We start from the raw sequence: 24,035 nt of genomic DNA on the forward strand, positions 1-24,035 counted from the left end.
TTCTATTCAAGCCAGAAGAGTAGCTCTCAGAACTAAAGTGTCCAGATCTTCTATTGCAACTCTAGGTGTTGTAATAATTTTGCTTTACTAAGCTGAGGAGAAAGGACATACTCAGCCTGTTTAAAACAAACAAAAACACTGTGAAGAGAAGGAGAAAGCTGAGCTCCTGTTTATATCTGCACTGCAGTGTAGACACTGCAGTTTCTTTCACAGCTGTATAATGTGGACATGGCTTTGCTATCTTGAGTGTGAGTAATACAGAGCACAGAAGAGGCTTGGATGCCCAGGTGAGCGTATCAGCTTTGCCAGGCTTTAGAGCCCACTCTGTGTTCTGTGCTCCTATGCCAGTATAGCAGCTGAAACTTTTGGGACTTAAAAGCTTGTTTGGACATCTCTGCTGCAATACGAGGAGTAGCTGGAATACAGCTATTCACTGTATTTGTGTTCTGCGACCTGCAGTGTACTTGCACTTGTATGTGAATGTGCAGCTGTTGTATGGCTGATGCTGTTTGCAGACACACCTGATTGTTTCCCCCCTGCTGTAGACTGTTTGTGAGACACTAGAAGCCCAGAAGCCCAGGATAGATAAACTTACTGAAGAAACAAAGACTTTGGAGAAAAAGGCCGATTCTGATGTAACAAAGGCGTACAAGCAAGAATTCAGGCATGTACAGGGACAATGGGACAAGTTAAAGCTCAAGACAACCAAAGAAGTTCAATTACTGGAAGACATTACATCCAAATTCAGGATATTTGAGGTAAAATAAAAGGATTTTGTTTTACATAACTCAGCTGTTTCAGAGCCCTTTCCTTCTCTGTCCCCCTGCAGGCCCAGGCATGCAAATGATACTGACTAGTAAGTGAAATGTGGACAAACCGCTAGTCTGAGCATGGAAGTATATAATGAATTGCTAGCAGGATAGCTTAGGGCTTTTAACATGCCCGATATATTATTTCATATTCTAATGGAATTATTTTTCACTTAAAATGAGTCTTCTTCTTTCATACCAAAAGCAAAGTCTATCCCAGAAGTGAGGGATATGTGAGCTGTGCTGTTAGAGGCTTAGTCCTGCTAGGGGCTGAATGCCCTCTACTGCAGTGAGTGTCAGACATGCCCAACACCTTACTGGTTTGACATCTAGAATTGGAATTCCTGCTGTAGGAAATATTCTCCTTCAAGTTGGGTTTCTGTCAACAGCAATGCAGGATTAGTGCAGCATATAGAAAAGGGAAGTGAGGAAAGTGTTTGGGAACAGTGAGGAGCTTTCCAGTTCCCACAAATGGCCTCTGAAGTGTCAGAAAGATGAATGAACATGCATGCACACACATGCACGCACACACATGCAAATCTGCAAATTCATGACAAGAAATCCTATTACTTTAAAATGGGAGGAATTAAACCCAAGAGTATTTAGATGTTTAACCTATTGATATCAAGGGAATACAGAGAGATGCTTAAATAACTTTTTTGCTGAGGTTGACCCAGCAAGATTTACTAGTTAGATAGATTTTGTGTTTTCCTAAGTCCCTTCTCTAGACTGTTTATTTATATTCCTCTGTGGAAGGGCAAATATGGTAGGAGTGAAATATATTGTGATACCGCAATATTATTGTGATCCAAAAGTTCTAAATAAACACTAACCATTCTTCCTCAGTATCAGCTAGAAAGTATGAGGTGATCATAGCAGTATAAATGCCCAAATATAGTGTCATTTTTTGTATTTGTGCTAGAGTAATGCTTAATTAGAATTTGAATAAGTTTCAAATATTTTTCATTTTCCAGTTGCGTATTAAACTTCAGAAAACAAGAATGTGCTTTTAGATATACTTGTAGTCTCTCTCTCTTCTCTTGTTATGCCAGATGTAGTAATTCTGAATATCAGTTTTCCTTTGCCATGTTTTATAGTCAGAAATTGCTGACACAAGGATCTCAAACTACTGGAGAAAAAAAAGCACTTAATCTATTTTATGTGGAATTCTTTAAATGAACAAGTTATGTTTAGGGATGGAGAGACACATGCATTAGCTAGTAGAAATCTGTATTTTTACATGCATTAAACATACTTAAGTATATAGAATTATCTATATTCTTTTCCCATTTAACAGAGTATGTTTCATGTGCTTTATAAATAGGAGCAGCTTCTTCTATGAACCCTTCTCAGAACATGTTATCTTACATGCCCGCTACTACTTTTTTCGAAAGATCTGTTTTGATATTGTTCCCCCCATTGCTCCTTCCTGAAGTGGAAAATTCTTCTTTTACTTTGATAAACTAATCTTCAAACTAAGTTTTTATTCAGGCAGGCAGGACCTTTAATGACTATTTAAGTATACACATAGAGTTTAAACTGAAATTCTTATTCGTGTGACAAGGTAATTGACTTGCATGGTGTTGCAGTGACAGTCTGACAAACTGTGGCTGATTATGGTTGGGAAATAGTAGAAGGCTTAAGCCTACCTTTCTTTAACCACAAGTCTGAAAAAATCACAGTAGAGATAACATATTTGCTAAACTTAATTAATAGCAGAATACACAGCTATGCACTCACTAGAAGTTTTACTGGGGAAAAGATTGGAGGGAGAAGCTTGCTCCAGTACATAAAGCTTTATTCACTAATTTGCTAGTTTTAGGACTTAAGCTGCCATTTTACTGGTGAGTTGCCAGCAGAGTATGTTCTGTGTGTGGAAGGGCATGAATAGCATAGGTATGACAGTTTGGTCTAGTCTAGTGAACTTGTAAATGGAAACCACAAACCACCTATAAATAGGAAGAGCTCCAGGTTTTCAGAGGAAAGATATTCATTTCATTTGTATAGTGTTTTCATTTATTATGGATAGGTTGTATTACCTGAAGCATTGAGATGCTCAGAAGCGAAGAAAGCTTGGCTCTTTACATGTGCAGGAGTATGTGTGCTTTTGCACATACTTTTGTAAGAGTATTTGCTTTTTCTCTGAGTGCTTCAAACTTGTTCTGCTGCACCAATTTGCAGAAGCCAGGGGGATGACCTGGGGCTCTGGAGGAACTGATGCAGGTGGTTGGCAGGAGCTGACTGCCCAAAGTGAGCCAGCTTGTGTTGGAGCCTCGTGGAGGGATTGGACATCTAAGGCTTAGGCAAGCCCTTGGTGATTATGCTCCAGCAATCTCCGCCTCATTAGTTTTTCTGCTGCATTTGACATAAATGTACAATTTCCCACAATGTCTTCCCTTCCTCCTCCTTCTAGTTATTGTCTTGCTAAATAACTGGTGAAGCTGAGTGCTTGTAAACCTGTCTCAACATCCTTCATGCCACAACTTGTTAACTTGTCGTATTCCTCCAATGATTATTGCTTTCCAGTTGCCTTGATTAAGTCTTCCACTGAACAAGACCTACTTACGTTTTTGGTTTGATGTTCTTTGCAGCATTTTTTTTAACTCCCTCTAATTTCTTGTAAGTGCCTTCTTGTTCAGAATTGTGTGTTCAATTAAGTAATGTGCACATGCACTTCCTTTTATTTTAAGCATGTCTTCAGCAGGGTCAAAACTGGCTCCTGAAAATGCCTGTTCTTATGCTTAACCTACAGGAGAGTACTTTTTGTTCAGTACTGGCATGGTAGTTTCAGTTATTTAGTAGTGAATTATTCATCTGTTTGGTGTAAGCTGAAATACCCTGTTCTGCACAGCTGACCAAAGTGATGTTAGTCCCACTGTGAATCACTCACATAAAGCACGTGGTTTTTATGTCCATAGGAGCTCGAAGAACTACAGAGAACAGAGCACTGAAGTTTGTGTGCTGTCGTATAGGTCTGAGAATGAAATTTTGTCCTAAGTGACAAGTTAGAAACTGGCATATTACCCTAAATCATGTATAAATGTTGAAAAAAATCTAAACAGAAAAAATAATGAAAGTAACAGTTAAATAATTGAAAATGGGAGAAGTATGCAGTGGTGATATTTGAAGAAATGTATGTTAAGGGACTTGCAATATGGGTGTTTTCTCATACATTGATTTTATTGTTTATTTGCTTGTTTTAGTAGTAATTCCTTCATTCTCTAAATGTTTTGTAAAGCTGTTAGTAGATAGACAATCATGTATTTATATCCTGTGGCTTCCCCTTTTTATAGAGAAGTACTGATCTACACAGAGTTGTTAGTAGTCAGGCACTGTGTGAATAAAAATAAGAGTGGAGAGCAAGCTGAATAAATACATCATGGTTAGCATAAGACAGATCAGGATGGAAGCTGGTTTGCAAGGAGGACTGATGCAAGAAGCTAGTTATGTGGTCATAAGGAAACATATGTAGATACTGTATGGGTCAGTATTAGAGATGTGATACTGGAGAGCTCTCAAAGGGGCCTTCTGCAGTTGTGTTGTGATAGAGGCTTTCTCCAGCTGGCAATGTGTGATGTATTCTGTTTTGGTGCCTTACTGGTTTTACTCTGAGACTGTCCGTAATAGTCACATAAAGTGAAAAGTAGATGAGGCTTATTTAATCTGTGCTTGATTTGTTTAGTATTTTTAGATTAGAATTTCTGTGTTTTATTTTCCGAATTATCATACCTCTAATAATTTGCAGCTTGCTTGCCATGTTTTTGATTATGTACTACTTTCATTTCTCTTAAACAATAGCAAAGACTAAAGCTATTCATGATACAGCTCTTCCAAGCGTGAACGAGTTAATGTTTAGCATATTTGATTTTTTTTTTTTCCTCTGGATGGAATAAACTTTAGAAATTGATCCCATGTTTTAGTTTATCTCTAACTGTGGTTCATAAGATATTGTACATCCACAGTACACATTAGGTTGTTGTCCATTACTAGTTCTTTGAGTGATGCAGGAGCATTTACTATATTAAACTACTATAGACTTACTTGGCCTGTGATTCAGCAAGTTATTTAAACAAAATAATTTAAATTCCTAACTTTGTGAGTAATCCTGTTGAATTCAGTTTAGCTACTTATGTAGGTAACTTACTATAAGTAACCTAAATTAGGCATATACTAAAATGTCTTGTCAAATGGCAGCCTTGATAAATACATATTTTTTTTACATCAAGCTGTGTTTAACTGTTGGAGCCTCCTGGGGTCTGTTTTTGGGAAAAGATTTTCAGGCTAATCAGCTGCAGAACGATCCAAAAAATGAAAGAGAAATGAAGAAAATGTCATGACTTTCATCTTAATAGTAGTATTTGGCTAAAAATAAACACAAACATAGTCTAATGGGTTTCTATTAGTGCTTTTCTGAAAAGCGGTGTGTAATATATTGTTCTTGAAAGAACTCTCATTGCAAGGTTTTCAGAGAAACAAAGTATATGCTTTTTTCCCTGATGACATGCAGAATAGAATGTGGAAGTGATCAACTTTGACTCGGCTTCACAAGAAACAGCACAAATCTGTTGCAATGACTGTTTCAAAAACTGAGATGCTGTCTATCAAAAAACCCAACCAAGCACAGTCCAGAAAATGTTGATTATAAAAGTGAAGCCAAATTATTAATGGTGACAGTCATGTAACCCAAAAGAACTAGGACAAAATAAGTCTGTCTTCCTTCTGTAATGAGTTTGTGTGGTGTTTGTTTTTATGGGTGAGTGAGAACATCTACACTTGCATGGGAAGGATGTATCATTTCTTCTCCCCGCCCCCCAGATAGAAGGCGATGTTAGGTCAGACAGTTATGTAGTTGTGTATTTTTTTTTTTGTGTTTTGCTCTAGTGAGTACCTAGCACTGTCTGCTGTTGGCCCCAAGTAGCTGGATTTGTTTAACGGTTGGTCTAATCCTGTATGTTACCTTCCTTCTATGCCTGTGTTTCTCTGTAAGACTAGTGGCTTCCCAGCATACCTTCTGCCTCTTAAGTATGTTTAGCATTGCTCCCTCCACTTCTTCCCATAGAATACCTTTAGATCAACAAAGAAGTTGGCCCTCTCTCCTTGGAGTGCAATATGCCCTCAAAAGAGTGTAATGGAAGCAGTTGTACATGGTTACTCTTAGGAAAATGCTGTTCCCAGTATTCTGCCAGGTCCTCTATGTAAAGGGTAGCCTCCTAATCCAGTGTTTGTGTGTGATAGCCTGGAGAAGGATAGTGCCAGCTAAACCATTCTGTGGCATGAATGGGAAAACAGTAGTAGTGCAAATTTACTTTTCGTAAATTTGAGAACAAACATATTATAAAAAGTGGTCTGAAACAAAATATAGGCAATACTAGCTGCTTCTAAAATATTCTTTTGACATTGCTAGCAGTTGTTGAAATGCAGCAGTCATACACTCCTCATCACAGCATTGTATCTACTTTTCATTACTGTGTTCTTTTTAGGCTGATTCAAAAGTCATTCAGAAGTGGATGGATGGTGTGAAGGACTTCTTAATGACAGAAAAGGCTGTCCAAGGAGATAGTGAAGGACTTCAAAGACAACTTGACCAGTGCACAGTGAGTTTTACTGTTCTAAAGAATCTTCTGAATAAATAGTATGAGTAGCATCTCTTCTTTTATTATTTTATTACTATTGCTAAATATTGTCCATGGCTCATACAGTCATGCCTGTCAGAAAATTTGTCTTACTGTTCTTCAGGCAGTGTTCTAATCAGTTCTTCACATGCCTAGCCATAACACTTTGTACTTTTCAAAGGTCTTCACCATATTTACAGGCTGTCATCTACAAATTGACCTTAACTCCTCTATAAAAGATAGATGTTTTTCCCTATTTTATGATAAGGGAGTTGAATCTGAGGGAAAAATGCTGTCCTCATTAAACTTACATGGGTAGTAAAAATAGCAAGAAAATAATTCTGATCATGAAACTCCTAAGGCTTAGGAATTGTGTATGCCCCACATCTAAGACCATTCAACCATTCTTTCTTCTGAACTAGTGGCACATGATAATCACTACAAATGGGTAGAATTTCATTTGACAGGAAATGATTAAAGTATACCCTCAAATACTTGTTTTCTGAGGAATAATAGAAGTCTAAGGCATGCCAGAAACATCAGGGTTCTTAATGCAGATCATATTCAAACTTGCAGTGTGCCAGTGTAGAGATTTGACACGTGAGAATGTTTGCACTGTGTAGAGCAAGCTGTATTTTGTGGCTTTTAGTTGCATAGTTTTGATGATTTAGGCCACTGAGTGGGTTGTTCTAAATAGTGTAGTATTGAACACAGCATCACTCTGCTTTTTTATTAAATTTTCTGTGAAATAATTAAAAATTACAAAATTATTGGTATCCTGTAAATGTATGTAACATCTTACTGAAGAAGAGGATATTGTAGTGTGCTCCCATAACACTTTTTCAATGTTTGCTTTTTCTGATGTGTGCTTAGAAATTTGTTAATGAAATGGAGAAGATTGAACTATCATTGAAAGAGATGAAAGAAATAGAGTCTGCTTTAAGAAGTCAGCCTATTGCAGGCATAAATACTTGGGCAAAATCTAGGCTAGTAGACTGTCAGTCGCAATGGGAGAAACTGAGCAAACAGGTGAGTTCTCCATTTGTTGCAAATGTTTGCTTGTTACTGATATGTTTGCCCAGTTTAGGGGGACTTGCTGGGATAGTGAAGCAGTGAATTGCTAGATGGTAAGTCTTCAGCTATGACAACTTTTCCTGTCAGAATGAAAATTCATAGTTTAATTTTTGCAGCAGTTGCATCACACTTTAATTTCAGTATATTTTACGTATTCTATTGTCAAAGTGGCTGAAATCCAACTTGGCTCAGTAAATCCTTCAGAAATATGAATATTTTAATGAATATCTGTTCCGTAGTAATTTTGTTTGAATATGTGCACTTCTCGATATCTAAGAGTTCACTGTGCTCTTTCCTATTTAGTTGTTTGTAACTAAAAGTTAATTTGTTGACTTTGTTGCAAGCTGTATATGAGTCTTTCTTTTGAGAGGAAGTTTTCTACTGTCTAGAGAAAGATTGCTGTGCCTGGAGAGGATCTATTTTGGAGATCCTGACACTTGATGTAAAATACAGGATGACTAGAGTATGGAAAGAAGTGAGGTCAAAAAGATGCTTACGTGCTCTGTATAAGGATGCATCTAATGAATGATATTTGTCATCAGAAGGGTTTTTTGTCTGACTGGGTTATCAGGGATTGTCACTGGTTTACATGCAATAAGAAACAACACTCCCCCCCCCCATGGTTGATCCATTGATTCTTGACTTAGTTTATAATTTGTGTGTGTATAAAAGTCATATCTTTCTTTAAATTAAAAACCCTGAGAAATGCTTTGATAGGAAATGTTTTAACACAAACCTGTGTTTTCTCACATATACAGAAACATTCAAGTAACAAAACTGCTGTTTCCTTCTCCTACCTCGTATTCTAGATTGTTAGTCAGAAAAAACGTTTGTCTGAAAGTCAGGAAAAAGCTGTAAATCTGAAGAAGGATTTGGCGGAGATGCAAGAATGGATGACCCAAGCTGAAGAAGAATATCTGGAGAAAGATTTTGAATACAAGTCCCCTGAAGAACTAGAGAATGCGGTGGAGGAAATGAAGGTCAGAATATGAGGCCACTGTGAAGACCTCATTAAAGAGAAATTAATCTTAATGGTTTCTGGAGGGTCACTTTTAGTAGAATTACTGTCTGCATGGAAAGAAGCTCAGGTCACGACAAGATTAGTGGTATTTTTTCAGCTTCACTTCATGGAATTTTTGTTTTTAAAGCACAAATGGAAAAGCAGATGTTCTACTTGGCCACAAGTGGTAGAGATTTAATAATGAATAGCAGCTTGTGAGCCTGCTGAGCCAGGTTTGGTGTGTGTAGCATATTAAGCCCTCAAGAACATGAAAACTTGTTGTGGAGGAAGAAATACGAGAAAGAAATAAAATGTTATATTATACCTGTTCAAGTTAGCAGTTTTAAGACATGATGCTTCATTCACTTTTTGGTTTCAGTTTCTTGTGGCTTAGATTTAGTAATCCTACATTTAGGGCAGGAGTTTAAAACAAATTTGTTGTGAAGGTTATTTTGTATTCCTCATCTGTTGCGAAGAATGATGCTTGTGATTACTTCTCTCTTATTTTGGGACTGGTGCTCCAAAAAGGAGGAGAAGAGCTATTTTTGTTTCAGTTTAACTTACCAATTGAATAGATAATTTTCTTGGATGTAGATATAAAACAGTATTTCTGTCTGTTTTTTAAACGGTTTGACAAGAGTCCTGGCATTTTCACAGCTCTTTTTCAACTTGTATTACACATTATTTATCTAAATAAGAATTGACTAAACTGTCATATATTGGAACATAATTGTTTGTGGGTTTTTTTGTTTTGTTTTGTTTTTTTTACACTTGAAAGTTCTTTGATGCACACCCATCCACCCTGAACTGTTCTTCTTAAAGAGCCCTTCTGAAGCAGTCGTTAACAAGCATTTTAATATATTCTTGTCCTTTGAGACGATTTGGGATCACATAGTTTGTTGGGATCACAGTCTCTTGAACAGAAGCCAAGAAAAGAAAGAACCCTCTTTCAGCTGGCAAATTTGAGAAATTTAGAGCAGCTTCCTTTGTTAAATACAGATTATATTCTGTTTTTTTTTTTTTTTTTTTTTTTAATTTGGCAAGTGTGTCAGTGAGCAAATATGCTTACTGTAACATTTATAGGTCCTCTTGTATTTGCAATAAGATTATGCTAGGACTGCATTTAATACTGGGACAGAATACTCAGTGTATATTTATCAGGAGCATTTTTGCATAAGATTTTGAAAAACCTTCATGAGTTTCCCTAATTCTGCTCTCATTTGGAGAGTGAAACTCCTGCTAACATTTGCATTTGCTGCTCTGCACTTTATCCTGTATGCTACCAAGCTCATGTGAATGTAATTGAATTGAAAGACTTTCTGGCTGTCTCTTTTGCGTATTTCTGCAGCCCATCCATGGGTGTACCTGCTGTGGAAGAGGTCCCAACTATATATTCACACATGTCGCTTATAAATACTTCCTCTTTTCTGAATATCTTTGGAGATGGTTATTGAGCTCTAGGACTTGCAACTTTTTGTAAATTCACCCTACCTTTTCTTCCCTGATACATTTATTTTTAAAAATGTCTAAACCTCTAGTTTCTACTTTGGTACATTTCTGTCTTTCATAGCTTTAGGCCTGAGAGGAAGTAACACTGAATTCAGATTTTTGGGGGATCTGAATTATGGATTTTTCAGTGAACAAACCTTGAGTGGAAAATATGTCAGTATGTTTATGACTGTTTAATAGAATATGCATGCTTGTTAGCATTATTTGAATTCTGTGTGATTTAGTGTTGCATTTTTTGTGTTCAGACTCAATCCTGGAGTAAAGATGAGCCTTGAAATAATATTCAGCAAGTACACCTATGAGATTAAACCACTGATTGTTGGTTTGAATGGTTAATAGTTGAACATGTGGGCTAACCATGTAATACGTTTTCTTGGGCAGAGAGCAAAGGAGGATGTATTACAGAAAGAGGTGCGGGTGAAGATTCTCAAAGACAACATCAAGATGTTGGCCACCAAAATGCCATCTGGTGGTCAGGACTTGACAACTGAGCTAAATGTGGTACTGGAGAACTACCAGCTACTGTGCAATCGGATCCGGGGGAAATGCCACACTTTGGAGGTATGAGTATAACTCACAGCTTAGTAAAACTGAGGTAGGTGGCCCAAGAGGAATGGAGGAGAACACTGAAGATGTCAGGTTGTGTTGTTAAATCCAATAACTTCTGCATAAATGTGTTTAGCAAAATCATGCTTTCAATTGTTCCCCCCCCCCCCTTTGAAACTATGTCCCTAGAACCCACAGGAAACCACCCAACTTTACTTTGATCATATATGTGTGTATTGTAATAAACACTTCTGCAAATAAGTAATCTGGATTCATGGCTCTGTTCTTTATCCATGCCTCTTCCAAAATGATGGAAAGAATCTTCCAGAGTAAAGGCTGAAATACCCTGATGATGGTGCTAATTAAAATGGATTGAGTATGGTTTGTGACACACTATGTATGTTCTACCTTTCAGGAGGTGTGCATGAACTTTGTTATATATTGCCCTGTAGTTACAGATTTTTCTGGCTAGAACTTAGTGTGGCATGGCATATTTTTTGAAGGTGTTCTACTTGCATGTTTTAGGTGAATGTGTGTATAACACAAAATATTTGAGTATTTCACAAGATATGAACTGTCTCTGCCATTCTATGCTAATTTTAATTTTGCTGTGACTTTTAGGAGGTATGGTCTTGCTGGATTGAGCTGCTTCAGTATCTTGATCTAGAAACAGCTTGGCTGAATACTCTGGAAGAAAGGGTGCAAATGACAGAAAATCTGTCTGATAAGTTGGATGTTGTCAGTGATGCTCTTGAGGTACTATAATCATTCTTTTGCATTAGCAACTTTTCAGACAGCTGTAGCTTAAAAGCAGCCAAAAGAATTCTACACTTTAGCAGAATTTTGAAATGTATACTGAATGTTACGATTCTTTTTGTCAAATGAACATGTACCTCTGAAATTAGAAAGGATATTTGTGAGATCTCTAAAGAAAAGATGAGCTCTGCTGTTCATAACAATAGTGCCAGACTTGCTATCATGCAGAGATAAAATTGTGTGCTGTCTCCTGCCCTGTGTAAATTCGTTAATTCCTTCCAGTAATATAATAATATGAAATAATGGTGAATAAGTGAGAAGTGCTGTGAAGTTTATTTATCTAAATCAAAATGACCACTGTATTTGCCTTGTGCAGACATGGATTAAGCTGTAACTAATTCATGCTTTTAGATCACTTTCAACATACCTGAAGTATAAAATGCAGCAGTGAAATGCATGCAGCCAAATTTTCATCTCAAAGTGCAGTAATGTTCAGTGTCTTGACCTTTATAATTTTTTCTGCTAATTAGTCCCTGGAATCAGTCCTACGTCATCCAGCTGATAATCGAACCCAGATTCGGGAACTTGGGCAGACACTGATCGATGGAGGGATTCTTGATGATATCATCAGTGAAAAATTGGAGGCTTTCAATGCTCGCTATGAGGAATTGAGTCACTTGGTAAGAATTTGGGGACATGATGGAAGTAGACTTAGAGTTTTTCAGCTCAGTGGTCTGAAATGATTCCTGTTAGTTGAATTCACAAATGCAGGACTGCAATGCAGAAAAGGAGGAAAAACCTTCACAATGTTGTTAGCCACTTTCAACTTGGAATAGTGCCCTAAGCAAGATATGTTTTTCAGCTTATTTGATTCATGTTTTGTTTTGCATGCACATGTGCACTCTTGTGCATGCACACTCCTGTGTGCACTTGCTTTCTCATGCTCTCTTTCCCCTCCTCCCTCCCCGATTTTCCCAGTAATTTTCTGGATAATTTTGATGACTTTGCAGAAGGAGAATTCTAATTTCAAGTGGGCAACAGTTTACTAACCCGGGTAGATCTTTTCTTCCTATCACCATAAATACTGATGAGCTACTCACTGACCTTAAAACTGAAGAACGTGAATAGCTGACGTTTTGACTCTTGGAAATGGCTAGGAAAAAGGAAATAAGGAGGGGGAAAAAGAGTGCCTTCCTTTCATTTCCTGTCTCCTTTTGTTGTCCCTTTTTTCTCCTGCTGTGGTCTCATCTCTTCTAGATTTACTGGGCAGAGGAGGCTAGCTGAATTTGAGGTTGCATAAGTTTTTGAATTTGTGTTCTGTGTCCTGGTAATACTTCCAGGCCCCTTCCAAACTGTAGAAATGGAGATCTTTTTTCTGATGTTACCAGAGTGTCTTAGGAGAGAGTTTCAGTTCATCGTCATTACAGTTACGTGGATTCAGTGCCCTCAGTGAGAAGGTGCATGCAGCCATTGAAGTTACAATTTAGTTGATTTTTATTGTTTTATTTTTCCCCTCTTGCAGTGTTGCTGTAGTGGGGGGAGGGAACGGGAAAGATCCTCTTTCTCATCCACCCTCCCCGCCTTTGATACTGACACATTAGGCTGTTGATGATATTCTATATGTGTGTGCCCACAAGTGTGCATGCATGTTGATATCGGAGAACTTACACTGTCATGCAAGTAGCAAGGTTTCAAAGGAACCTCGAAGTTCTGTTGTTGAAGGGAGTGATGGTAGAAGGAAGGAACTGTGACCCTCTGCTCTCACATTTCAACACAGAGAGTTTATTAGTCTGAAGGAAAAAGGACAAGTTTGCACATCAAACAACATTAAGTTGCAGTGTGTTACAAAGTCCCTGATTGCCATAGAATAGCCAGTTTTTGAAGCATGACTATTTTTAACAGAATACTTTCTTCCTGTTGACTGAGATGATAAGAGGAAAGACTTGACTTCAGTATCTCAGATCTGGCAGCAGTGCTTTCTTCCTTATTTGTTATCAATTACCTGTATGCGTCCCAGAAGAGGCTTCAAAAGTACTGCCTTTTAGGGCTTGCTTTTGCTCTTTTTTTAAGACAGTCTTCACATTGTAGATTCCCCCAACCCCTTCCTTGTTTTAAGAAAGTTGTTATTTTATTTTTTATTTTTTTTTTACTGAACTACTGCTTCATCTCACCTTACCTATCCATCCTGCTCAGGCAGTGAGTCGGCAGATTGCCTTGGAACAGCAGCTTCAGACCATGAGAGAAACCGACCACATGCTGCAGGTCTTGCAAGAAAATTTAGTGGAGCTGGATAGACAGCTGACGTCGTACCTGACTGATAGGGTAGATGCCTTTCAGATGCCCCAGGAGGCCCAGGTATTCCAATAGAGCTTTTTACTACAAAGCATTTTGAAATGTCTGTGATGTTGCTTAGCCTAGATTTAATTTATAAAGGCTCCTTTGCAATGCTGTGCTGATGCGTTGGGTGACATCTTCAGTAATCTGGATTGTTTGCCTATTTTAAGAAGAATGTGTTGAATAATAATCTCAATGGCTTTCAATTTAGCAAGCTGTCACTGCAGCCAGAGTACTTCAGATAAAGCTGGTAGTGTTTGGTTTTATACAGCGGATTTACTGCTGCTGGGTAAAAAGTAATAACCAAATTTCTCTTCTCTCCCTGCAAGACTTTGTAACCTTTTCTTTTTCCTGTTTTTCTGACATGAAAGAAAATTCAAGCTGAGATTGCAGCTCATGAATCAACATTAGAGGAGCTCAAGAGGAATGCTCGCTCTTTACCTCCTGCTTCCCCAGAATGCAGGTCTCCCCGTGGTGGAACTCAGCTGGATGCTTTGCAGGTGAAAACACATAAGTCATACTAAGAATTTAAGCTTTAAGAGTTTTCAGTTTTCCATTATACACTGCTGTTTTCAGCCTGTACATTTTTTGGTGTGGTCAACCAAATCAAAAGAAATAGCATGTGTACTTCCGTGCTTTCACTGGGAAACAATCAGCACTAAATAAATTAACTGAGGAAGCTGAAATTTCATCAATATCATGGGTGAAGTGCTGAAAGTCAGAAAGAGTTTCTTTATTTTTTTAATGCAGAATTACAGCTTTGTTACACCGTAAGTGGAAGATGGGAGGAGATGATGGAATTTTGCTTAACAAATGGTGTTGACATGAGTACCGAATTATGGTGGCATGAAAGATGAAATAGAATCTGAGTGCAGGTGCTTTAAGTGATTTTTTTTTGTTTGTTTTTATTTTGTGAAGTGCAGTTACTAATTTAAAACAAGCTTTTTAACATAATATTCTTTAAAACAGAGAAAACTCCGGGAAGTGTCTACAAAGTATCAGCTTTTCCAGAAACCAGCCAATTTTGAGCAGCGCATGTTGGATTGCAAGAGGGTGTTGGATGGTGTAAAAGCAGAACTTCACGTCTTGGATGTGAAGGATACTGACCCGGATGTAATCCAAGCTCATTTGGACAGATGTATGGTAAGTCTGCAGTATTTTTAACTCATGTTTTGGGTTGTTTCTTTCTTGTGTGTTCTTTTCCTGAGAAGAGAGCATTTATACAAAATTTTTGCTTAAAATTCTGATGAAAAAGGAAACACTGTTTTAACTTGTCACAAAACACTATCAGATTAGTTGCTATTTAAAAGCATGTAATTCTTCTGGATAAAAATATAGCTATAAAAGTAATGAAGACATAAGAGATGCAACAGCTGAGTTTTTATAAACTCATCTCCTTGGCTCTTCCTTATGTTATGCAGAAACATTGCTCCAGGGGGAAGTTTGCTTGGTTTTTCATAGTTGTTCTGTTAAAATACTACACAAAAGATCAAGCACAGATCACAGAGTCAGCACTGCCAACTGTGATGATGTTATGGAATAAACATTGCTAAACTATTGGAATAAAATTTATATATTGTTATAAAAATTTTTAAATAGAATAAAATATTAACTGTCAGGTATTTGAAGTCTATTTGGCAGATATTTTTCTCATTACCTACTGTTACCTGTTTTACTTTGCTCTTAATACATAGTTTACAGCTCAAGTGCATGCTGAGGATCAGGTTCCCTGCAGGTCCCCAAATCAAGCAAAATGGGAAAACCTGAACTATGAACTCTAAAGTAATCACTAACATGAATATTTGTTTTTCAGAAGCTCTATAAAACCCTCAGTGAGGTGAAATTAGAGGTTGAAACTGTCATCAAGACAGGAAGGCAAATCGTACAGAAGCAACAGACAGATAATCCCAAAGGAATGGATGAACAACTAACAGCATTGAAATTTCTTTACAATGACTTGGGGGCACAGGTGAGAAAAATTGCGTATATGTACATAAAAATTCCCTTCTTCATTATTTTGAAGTCAGGTGCTGTTTTAAGTTTCTGATTCTGCAGATGATATTGTATAGGCTAGTTTCCGCGTCCCAGAACAATCAGTTCAGAGATTACACGTAACAATCTTGTAGTTATGCAAGATCCCTGTGATCACAGAGTATTTTTGAAGATAGGTATCTTGAATGTAGGAAGGTTCATAAAGCTTTCAGCCTTCTGTCAAAACTGACCTGCTGCTTCTTACAGTGTTTGTGCACTGCAGCATTTTCATGTTGTCTGTGAACCAGCTTACAACTGAACAAAAAAACCTCCATGATATTTAGTTATAATACAGAAGCTTTTTTATGCTTTCTAAACTACTCTACAGGATACTTTATGGTTGGTTCTTCATGTGAGAAGCTAATATATATATTTTTAGGATGTGTTGTGATAGTTTCTAATCATAATCTATTTAATGTATTCTGAAGTATGAAATTTCAATAAGCAGTTAACTGTGCATTTCCCAAGAATTGCACTAAATATGGATTTGGGTAATTTTATTAATAATGGAATAGTTATTTATCCAAATGAAATAATTAAAAAATGGGTTAACCTTTGCTGGGGCAAGGGAATAGGAGATCTGTTTTTTTCCCCTCGTTCCTAAGTTAAGACAGAAGTCCAAACAGATTGAGGGCTGTGAAGTGTTCTGTGAGTGAAGCTGTGAAATGGCCAAATTACATTGTAGGAACATCTAAAAATAGGCTCTTGAAACATTTTATCATTATGAAGTGGAGAGCATCCAGAAAGGTGTGGATTCCAGTGGGACCTGTATATCTATAGCTCATAAAGCATGTGGACAAGAAATTGGGGAGAGATAGGCAGGTTGTTTGTGGTATGATGTTATGGTTGTGTATGTGTGTCCTAATTTTACTTTTTAGAGTTTCAAAAAGTGTATGATTTTGAATATATACATGCAAACACTAAATTGAGGTGGAGGATAATTTTTGGAAATACCAATCAATTCTGACTTCCATGGTTGGATTAATTCTCAAATCCATGTTCAAGTTAAACCAGACTAATTGTGTAGTTAGTGTGAGTTAGAATACTGCAATAAGCGTTGAATTCCGTGTTCTCCTTATCCTTACCGACATCTTTCAAGGGCAGACTAGCTTTTCAGTGTTTTTTTTTTTTTTCTCCTTCACAGCTTCCTGTCATGAGATCTGTTAAAATATACCAAAAGAAAATGAATTTTACATATGTAACAGTTGACTGACTGGATTCTATATCTGTTTAGTTTAAGGCTCATGATGGGCAAAGTTTAAACTGGCGATTACTAAGTATAAATAAGTGGTATGCATGTTTCTGTGTCTCTTTTTAGTGAATCTTAATATAAAATTATTCTGGTTGTGTGCATTCTATTTTATATAGTAAGATGCAGATATTTATAACCTTTTCTCCTTTTCAGGTTCCTTCCCTAGTGAAAGATAGTTTTAGAATACCAGGATTGTATATAATTAAGTAGATATTTTATCTGGCTAGTGCTTTTTTGTTGTTGTTGTTTGTGGTGGTGGTGGTGTTTTTTTTTTTTTTTTTTTTTTTTAATCATTTCTGTTGTCTCTTCTTGTAGGTAACTGAAGGGAAACAAGACCTTGAAAGAGCATCCCAGCTGGCACGAAAAATGAAGAAAGAGATGGCCTCTTTGTCAGAGTGGCTTGCTACCACTGAGGCTGAGCTAGTACGGAAGTCCACTTCAGAGAGCTTGCTTTCTGACCTGGATTCAGAAATTGCCTGGGCTAAGGTGAGCAAGCTTTAAAAATATATAGAATAATTTATTATTTTTATTTTTAACATTATGGCAAAACTATCTGGAAGAGACTGTGAATTTAAATGTCTGTAGCTTATTCCAAAATATCTTGCATAATGAAATTGTAGTATTTTCAGTAGATCATATGCAGTACTTTACAGGAGCTGATCAGTTTCATTTCAGGCATCTTAATTCAGGAACTTAAAAAAACAGTGAAATAGTAAAGATATTGCAGCATATTTGATATTAATAGGTATCTAAGTAGCTTATTGCATCTCTAACAGAGTTCATAGGTACTGTTTTATTCATTTTCAGTAAATAAAATTTTCTGCTCTATCAAAAATTTTATTAGTAGAGTGAACTGAAAATATACTGACTTTTTAATGGAAAGGGGAGTTTATAACTTTTCACTAACAGTCTACTTGGTCGTCAAAATTGTGAATTTGCAAAAGAGAATGCTCCAATAAGTGCTTATTTTTTTATCTTTAATTTGGAACTTTTCGTAGAAGCAAAAGAATGTGTTCTAATTATTCTAAAGCAAAGTGCGTATTTTCTCACATTGCAGAAACTTGTGTATGTAATAGTTGGAATTAGCAGCAAATGTCACTTGATACACTTCAGCAGTACTGATTTTTCCAGTCTCTGTTTTCCATCACGTTTTTTCTTTTGCAGTAGGTCTTCATACAATATTAGTAAAATAAAAAAGCATACAAAATTTAAAAAGTAGCTAATTATAAGCTAGTCTCACCTCTTTCACTCTGAATTAAAAATTAGCAGTACATTTGTGCTGTGGGAGTCTCCTTAAAATTTATCCCAAATGGGCATGTAAATATTTACTGAAGTATATTTACTATACCTTTGTAAGCAATGCAAATAATTCATGAACTGTTATGCTGTACCATCAGGAGGCCAAACTCTTTGTTACATATAAAGGTGCCCCTCCTGTCATAAGGTTTTCAAGAGGCAAGTCTGTAATGTAGTAACTTGAGTACTGAGCTCTCTGATATATTGCAGTTAAGAAATTATTTACTTAATGGAGAAGAGGATGTTAAAGGAATTCCAGATACTTGCCTGTGATTGAATGGTGTGTGAAAGAATGCAGTTATTGACATGAAAGAGCTTTTTAAATGGTCAGGTAATATCAATAATTATCAGTGATCTTGTATAGCGTGTGTTAATCAATTACTAATATTAAAGAGATGGTATAGTATTTGAATTCTATGTAAAACATGCATTCCTGCACAGAAGGTCACTTTTCTAGATAAACAAAACTATTTAAAATCAGAGCTGGCTTAGAAAAAATACTTGAGCTAAGTATTCTTTCTTGTATATGTAAGTGTAGCTAGTTAAGCAATTGGGCTTTGGTAATATCTAGTAAGCAAATAAATGGACACAGTAACAGGTGTTGGGTGTTTGCAAAAGCATTCAGGCTCAGCCTACCATTTTCTCATTATTACCAACTATAAGTGTACATCAGTGCAAAAAGGTATTGACAGATGGAAGGCATCTCTGATGACTGAATTCTCTCTGGCATGTGACTATGAAAAAGGACTTTTAAAAATTACATCTATAATCTGATGTATTTGCTTTAAATACCTACATAACAAAAAGAGGCTGTGAAGATGGCATAAAAAACCAAAAAGTCCCAAGCTATGTTACTTGGGACACATATCTGCATTATGCTTTTAAAAAAAGAGATTTATGTCTACTGAGAGTGAGCATAAATGGCAGCTGATTTTACATAGCTTAGATTTTCTCCTGTGAAGATCATCTATTACACTATTTTGTTTCCCATGGAAATAAAATCTGGCTCCTGTGTCTTTGTGATCCTGAGCAGTTTGCAGTGTACTGTGCTTGGTTCCTCTTGTTTCAGAATGTGCTGAGAGAGCTGGAGAGGAGGAAAGCTGACCTGAAGAGCATCACAGAAAGCTGTACTGCGCTCCAGGCTTTAGTGGAAGGGAGCGAGACTTGCCTGGAGGAGAAGCTTTGTGTCCTTAATGCTGGCTGGAGCAGAGTTCGGACCTGGACTGAAGACTGGTGTGACACTTTGTTGGTAAGTTGCGTGTGTGACAAAAACATTCAGGGTGAGCTACAGTTTTCATTTGTCTTGCTTTGCTGTCATGTGAAGCTTCCATGGTGCCTCATGGACTTAAAGGAACATCGAATGAGGAAGGTGGGAAGTTGTTCTGTGAATGTTTCTTGCTTGCTGATAGGCATTGATACTGTGTGCTGAGTAGTAGCAGTGGGTAGTACTTAATGGGTAGGAGATAAAAACTCTCAGTCTGGGTGCTGCGGTGATAAACCTATGCAAATATCACAGGCAGACAGTTAACTTAGCCAAGTGGGAAGTAACCTGCTTATTTCTAGAGAATAAAGCTGTTGATTTAATTTTACTTTCAATTGTCTTTATTATTTCCCCCCCCCCCCTCTTCTGGCATCAGTGCTAGGACTCTTTCCTGGGTTCTTACATTCCCTAGACTTCTTGGTATGAGTTCCTGTTTTCCATATGCATGTGTCAGCTCTCTTCCCCCATCAAAAAAATCCAGAAAAATCTACATTCAGTGAACACCATTCTTATTTGTTGGCTTACCTTCCTTGCCTTTCCTTTTCTCCCTCACTTTTGTATATCATCACATTTTAGTCTTTGGTGCTTAGTTGCAAGTGCATCTCCTTGTCCCTCATGCTTGTTAACGTTTTATCTCTTCCCTTTAGCTACACCAATAGCGCTGCCTTGTTTGTCCAGCTACGTTTGCTGTTACCTATTTTCTACCATCCGCCCAAACCTAGTGCATAGAACTCACTTCCTAAATTATCTTGAAAAGACATTTACCACTGCACACAGCCTTGGGTGGGTTATGGTGCGTAACAGGTGTTCAGAAAACTTTTAGTGGGTTAGTCCTTAATTGGTAATAGCTGATTCTGCCAAATTTAAAAGGAAGGAAGAAAAAGCATTATAGAAACGTTATTTCCTTCAGTAGCAGGTTAACCAAGAGTTCAGAGGCTGGATCTCATGTTAACATAGCCTATGTAAATTCTTATAATCTCATTAATTTATTATTTTAGAGTGAAAAACAAAAGGAACTAGCTCCACAAGACTGGGTTCCATGGGGCTGCTTCTCCTTATTCAGCCTGGAAGAAAACCCTCTGCTAGTTCCCGCATGAACAGGGCAGTTTTCTGTGTTGATAACCTTCCTCAAGGCCCATTCAATGACTGTTTAACAGACATTTGGTGACTTCCTAGTTCTGTTCAGCAAAGCACTTGGGACTCTGTCAGCCTATTTCTCTTTAGGACAGCATTCAACTTTGAGTGTTGAAGCATGTGCTGACTCCTGAACTGAGGCCCACAATGTCAGTTAGGCTGAGTAAATGGAAGACTACCAGTATTACAGCCTAAGGCTGTATGTTTTGCTAAACAAACATGAAACAATCTACAATGCTAGTATCAGCCTGATGTTTTCCAGATAATTAAGATTATTCCTTCGTTGTCGAGGCATTTATGATATTCCACTGTCAGAAACCACTGGTATGGGTTGAAGCTGCAGAAATACAATTAAAAACCTTCTAAAATAATTTTGTTTATGTCTGGTTATAAGTCTTTGTTCTTGTGCTGACTTTATCTGTTACATTAACTTGTTCTTTCTGTAGATGAAGATAAACATTTCTTGATGTTGATATCAAGAGCAATCATAGCCTGTCTCTCTCCCCCTTTCCTCTCCTTCCTTTGGTTTCTTAAGCTAAAAAAGCAAAACTCAACCATTCTTTATTTGTGTAATAAGCTCTGTGCTCAAGTGATCATCCTGGTAGTTGTCTGAATTTGATAGCTTTGTGTGGATGATCAGAAATATGCCATAGCCCTCCTGATGTCCGTTCATGGAGGATCTGACTGACAGAACTGCCGCTGTATCTACCTGAAACATCTCTTCTCATATATCCTATAGCTGCACCTTCTTTTTTTTAATAGTTGTGTCACATTGCTAGCTAAATGTAGCTGCTGCTACAGCTTTCTACTGTTGTTTATTCATTTTGTCCCCAATCTGATCAGGTTTCACATGTAGAAGGCGTTCTTGAAAATTAATGTGCAAGTCCTAACCTAGCCTAGTTATGGCATACTTTTTTTTTTTTTTTTTTTTTTTTTTTTTTTTTTAAGTATTAGTGGTACTTTTATTAGTTTCTTCCTCCTGTGAGAATGTTGGGATTTCCTTTTATCAGAAGGAGAGAATAATGTCTTAATGTCTTGTTTTTGTTGGTGGCATGTAACCTTACAATTTCTGACTAGATATGAAAGCAGACCTAATTAGTATATCTGTAATGTGGAAATTTTTGTTAAAAGGAATAAATATTTTAATGGAATAAGTAAAATATAATCACAATTTGTGGGTCTGGTGTATTCCCCCAGAAAAACAATCATACATAACAGGTACTGTTGTATCTGCTAGTCATAACTAAAAAAAAAAAAAAAAGTTTTGTGAATCATTTTTGTTATGTTGACTTTGAGTACAGGCAGTTTCACTGTTTCTTTTGAAAAGTTAGCTATCAGTTTTCTCTAATTTTGGTGCATATTTTGTTGTTTTTTAGAGAAACAAGAGAAAGAAAAATGGAAAAAAAAATTAGCCGAGAGAGATGATGTAGTCTGATTATAATGTTGTAATACCTTGTCTGACTGTAATTTATTGGACAAACTATGTCAGTTACTTCTCTATTTCCCTTCCTGTGAATAAGGAACAATAATATCGGAAGGTTTAGTGTGAAAATTGAATTCTTGTAAATATTTATTGAAGGTAAAATGTACAATATAATTTTCACTGTTTCTTTCCAAGGTTTATCCATAAAGCTTTCGTTCCATTGATTCCCTTTTTACTCAGAATGTTGAAAGCAGGAGTTTTTTTCTCACATAGATGACATAGATGTACTTCCCCCCACCCCCACCCCTTCCATTTCCAGAATCATCAGAGCCAGCTGGAGATCTTTGATGAAAATGTTGCCCACATAAGTACTTGGCTGTATCAGGCTGAAGCCTTGTTGGATGAGATTGAGAAAAAGCCAGCAAGCAAAAAGGAGGAAACTGTGAAGGTAGGAAGTGTTGCCTTTTAAGGAGGAAGATGTCAGATAACCACTTTTGGATTCTAAACAAAATCAAGTCAAGTTTGTTGCCTTCCCACCCTTCAGCCCTTTCCCTAACATAACTATTTGCTTTTTCTTCCACTTTTTAGCGTTTAACATCTGAATTAGATGATGTTAGTCTGCGAGTCTATAATGTGCGTGATCAGGCCATTATCCTAATGAATGGTCGAGGGGTGTCGTGTCGTGAACTTGTTGAACCCAAGTTGGCAGAACTAAACCGTAACTTTGAGAAGGTCTCTCAACACATCAAAAGTGCCAAGGTGAGGAGGAGAGAGCCACAAAACATGCCTGTGTTGTATCTACCAAAATAATTAAAAATAACTTTGGGGACAGATCCTTGTATGTTAAAACAGAATTTTGTTATTTTTGATCCTGGTTTAGTAATAGATCTTTATATACTAAAAATGGATTGACTCATTTTTGATAATTGCTTTCTGAGTTACCTAAGCAGCAGGCGCTGACTTGAGTTGCAAGGGAAGGTTTACAAATAATTAGATATTATAAGGAGTCAGAAAAAGGTAATATTATAGTACATATTTATTTGAATGACAGACCAGACACCATAAGCTAATGTGACTGGAGGTTGTTTGGTTTTGTTTGTTTTTCTTTTTTGTTTTAAGACAAGGGTTGAAGGTAGAAGCTTGGCGGTATCAGTCAATGCTTGTCCAAGCTAACCGTCAGTGTTGTATCAAACAACTCTTGCAATTTTATTATACAGCTGTCTGGTGGTCCTACAAATTGGAATGCCTGTTGATGATTTAAACCAGTACTCCATGGAAATGTGTGTGACATGTCAGACTAAATCTCATCTTGAAAAACTTCTTATTTTGCTTTGCAGATGCTTGTTGGACAAGAACGACTTCCTGTCACGTCAGAGCCCCGTGAAGTCAGAGTATCTTTTCCAGACCTGGACAAATTTGAGAGTGACATACAGAACATGTTAAAGGTTGTGGAGAAACACCTGGAGTTGAGTGAGGAAGATGATAAGGTTTGTGAGTACTGGAAGAAGGAAAACCTTAAATCTTTCTGTTGTGTTCAGTTCAATGTTACATTTTTCCTGACTTCAGAGGAATTCTTCTGAGAAAATTATTTAAATCTAGGAATCAAAAATGAAGGGAATTTCCAGCCTGTTGAAAATATTGCAGAATTTCTGCACGCTTTCCCCGTAGCTGCTGCCTGTCCTTGGCTGGTGCCAAGTGGTAACAAGTCCTATTTCAGTCTATATTTTCATTGTGATTTTCTAAAATCTGCTACATGTAGGGAACTATAGTTTTCATTGCCCTTCTCTCTTCTTCTGTTTAAAGTAGCTGTTTGTAAGGTATGCTTCCTGTAAAAATAATAGGATACAAAGCATTTTCTTTTGGTATTTAGCTGTTGGAGTTCTATTGCAATGATTACTTAATGCAGCTGAGATTTTACTATGTAGTTGACAGTTAGTTTACTCCTCTGATCCAGAGTCTTGGGTAGACATCTTTTTTAATTTAACTTTTAGTTAATAT

The 24,035-nt window shown here is 37.0% G+C and overlaps 1 protein-coding gene across 6 annotated transcripts in view; it reads left to right on the forward strand.

Moving 5' to 3' along the window:
* UTRN (utrophin) overlaps nucleotides 1-24,035 on the forward strand; it is a 405,882-nt gene that overhangs the window by 111,661 nt on the left and 270,186 nt on the right. For all 6 annotated transcript variants that reach the window (XM_062572341.1, XM_062572340.1, XM_062572342.1 and 3 more), the window contains 16 exons: nucleotides 546-758; nucleotides 6,290-6,403; nucleotides 7,295-7,450; nucleotides 8,305-8,475; nucleotides 10,386-10,565; nucleotides 11,172-11,306; nucleotides 11,837-11,986; nucleotides 13,500-13,661; nucleotides 14,012-14,140; nucleotides 14,610-14,783; nucleotides 15,454-15,609; nucleotides 17,239-17,409; nucleotides 19,289-19,468; nucleotides 22,357-22,485; nucleotides 22,626-22,796; nucleotides 23,375-23,524. In XM_062572341.1, coding sequence (XP_062428325.1) covers nucleotides 546-758; nucleotides 6,290-6,403; nucleotides 7,295-7,450; nucleotides 8,305-8,475; nucleotides 10,386-10,565; nucleotides 11,172-11,306; nucleotides 11,837-11,986; nucleotides 13,500-13,661; nucleotides 14,012-14,140; nucleotides 14,610-14,783; nucleotides 15,454-15,609; nucleotides 17,239-17,409; nucleotides 19,289-19,468; nucleotides 22,357-22,485; nucleotides 22,626-22,796; nucleotides 23,375-23,524 — 2,541 coding nt within the window. The remainder of the gene's footprint in view (nucleotides 1-545; nucleotides 759-6,289; nucleotides 6,404-7,294; nucleotides 7,451-8,304; nucleotides 8,476-10,385; nucleotides 10,566-11,171; nucleotides 11,307-11,836; nucleotides 11,987-13,499; nucleotides 13,662-14,011; nucleotides 14,141-14,609; nucleotides 14,784-15,453; nucleotides 15,610-17,238; nucleotides 17,410-19,288; nucleotides 19,469-22,356; nucleotides 22,486-22,625; nucleotides 22,797-23,374; nucleotides 23,525-24,035) is intronic.

The sequence above is a fragment of the Rhea pennata genome, chromosome 3, assembly GCF_028389875.1.
Source record: "Rhea pennata isolate bPtePen1 chromosome 3, bPtePen1.pri, whole genome shotgun sequence".
Taxonomy (NCBI): Eukaryota; Metazoa; Chordata; class Aves; order Rheiformes; family Rheidae; genus Rhea; species Rhea pennata.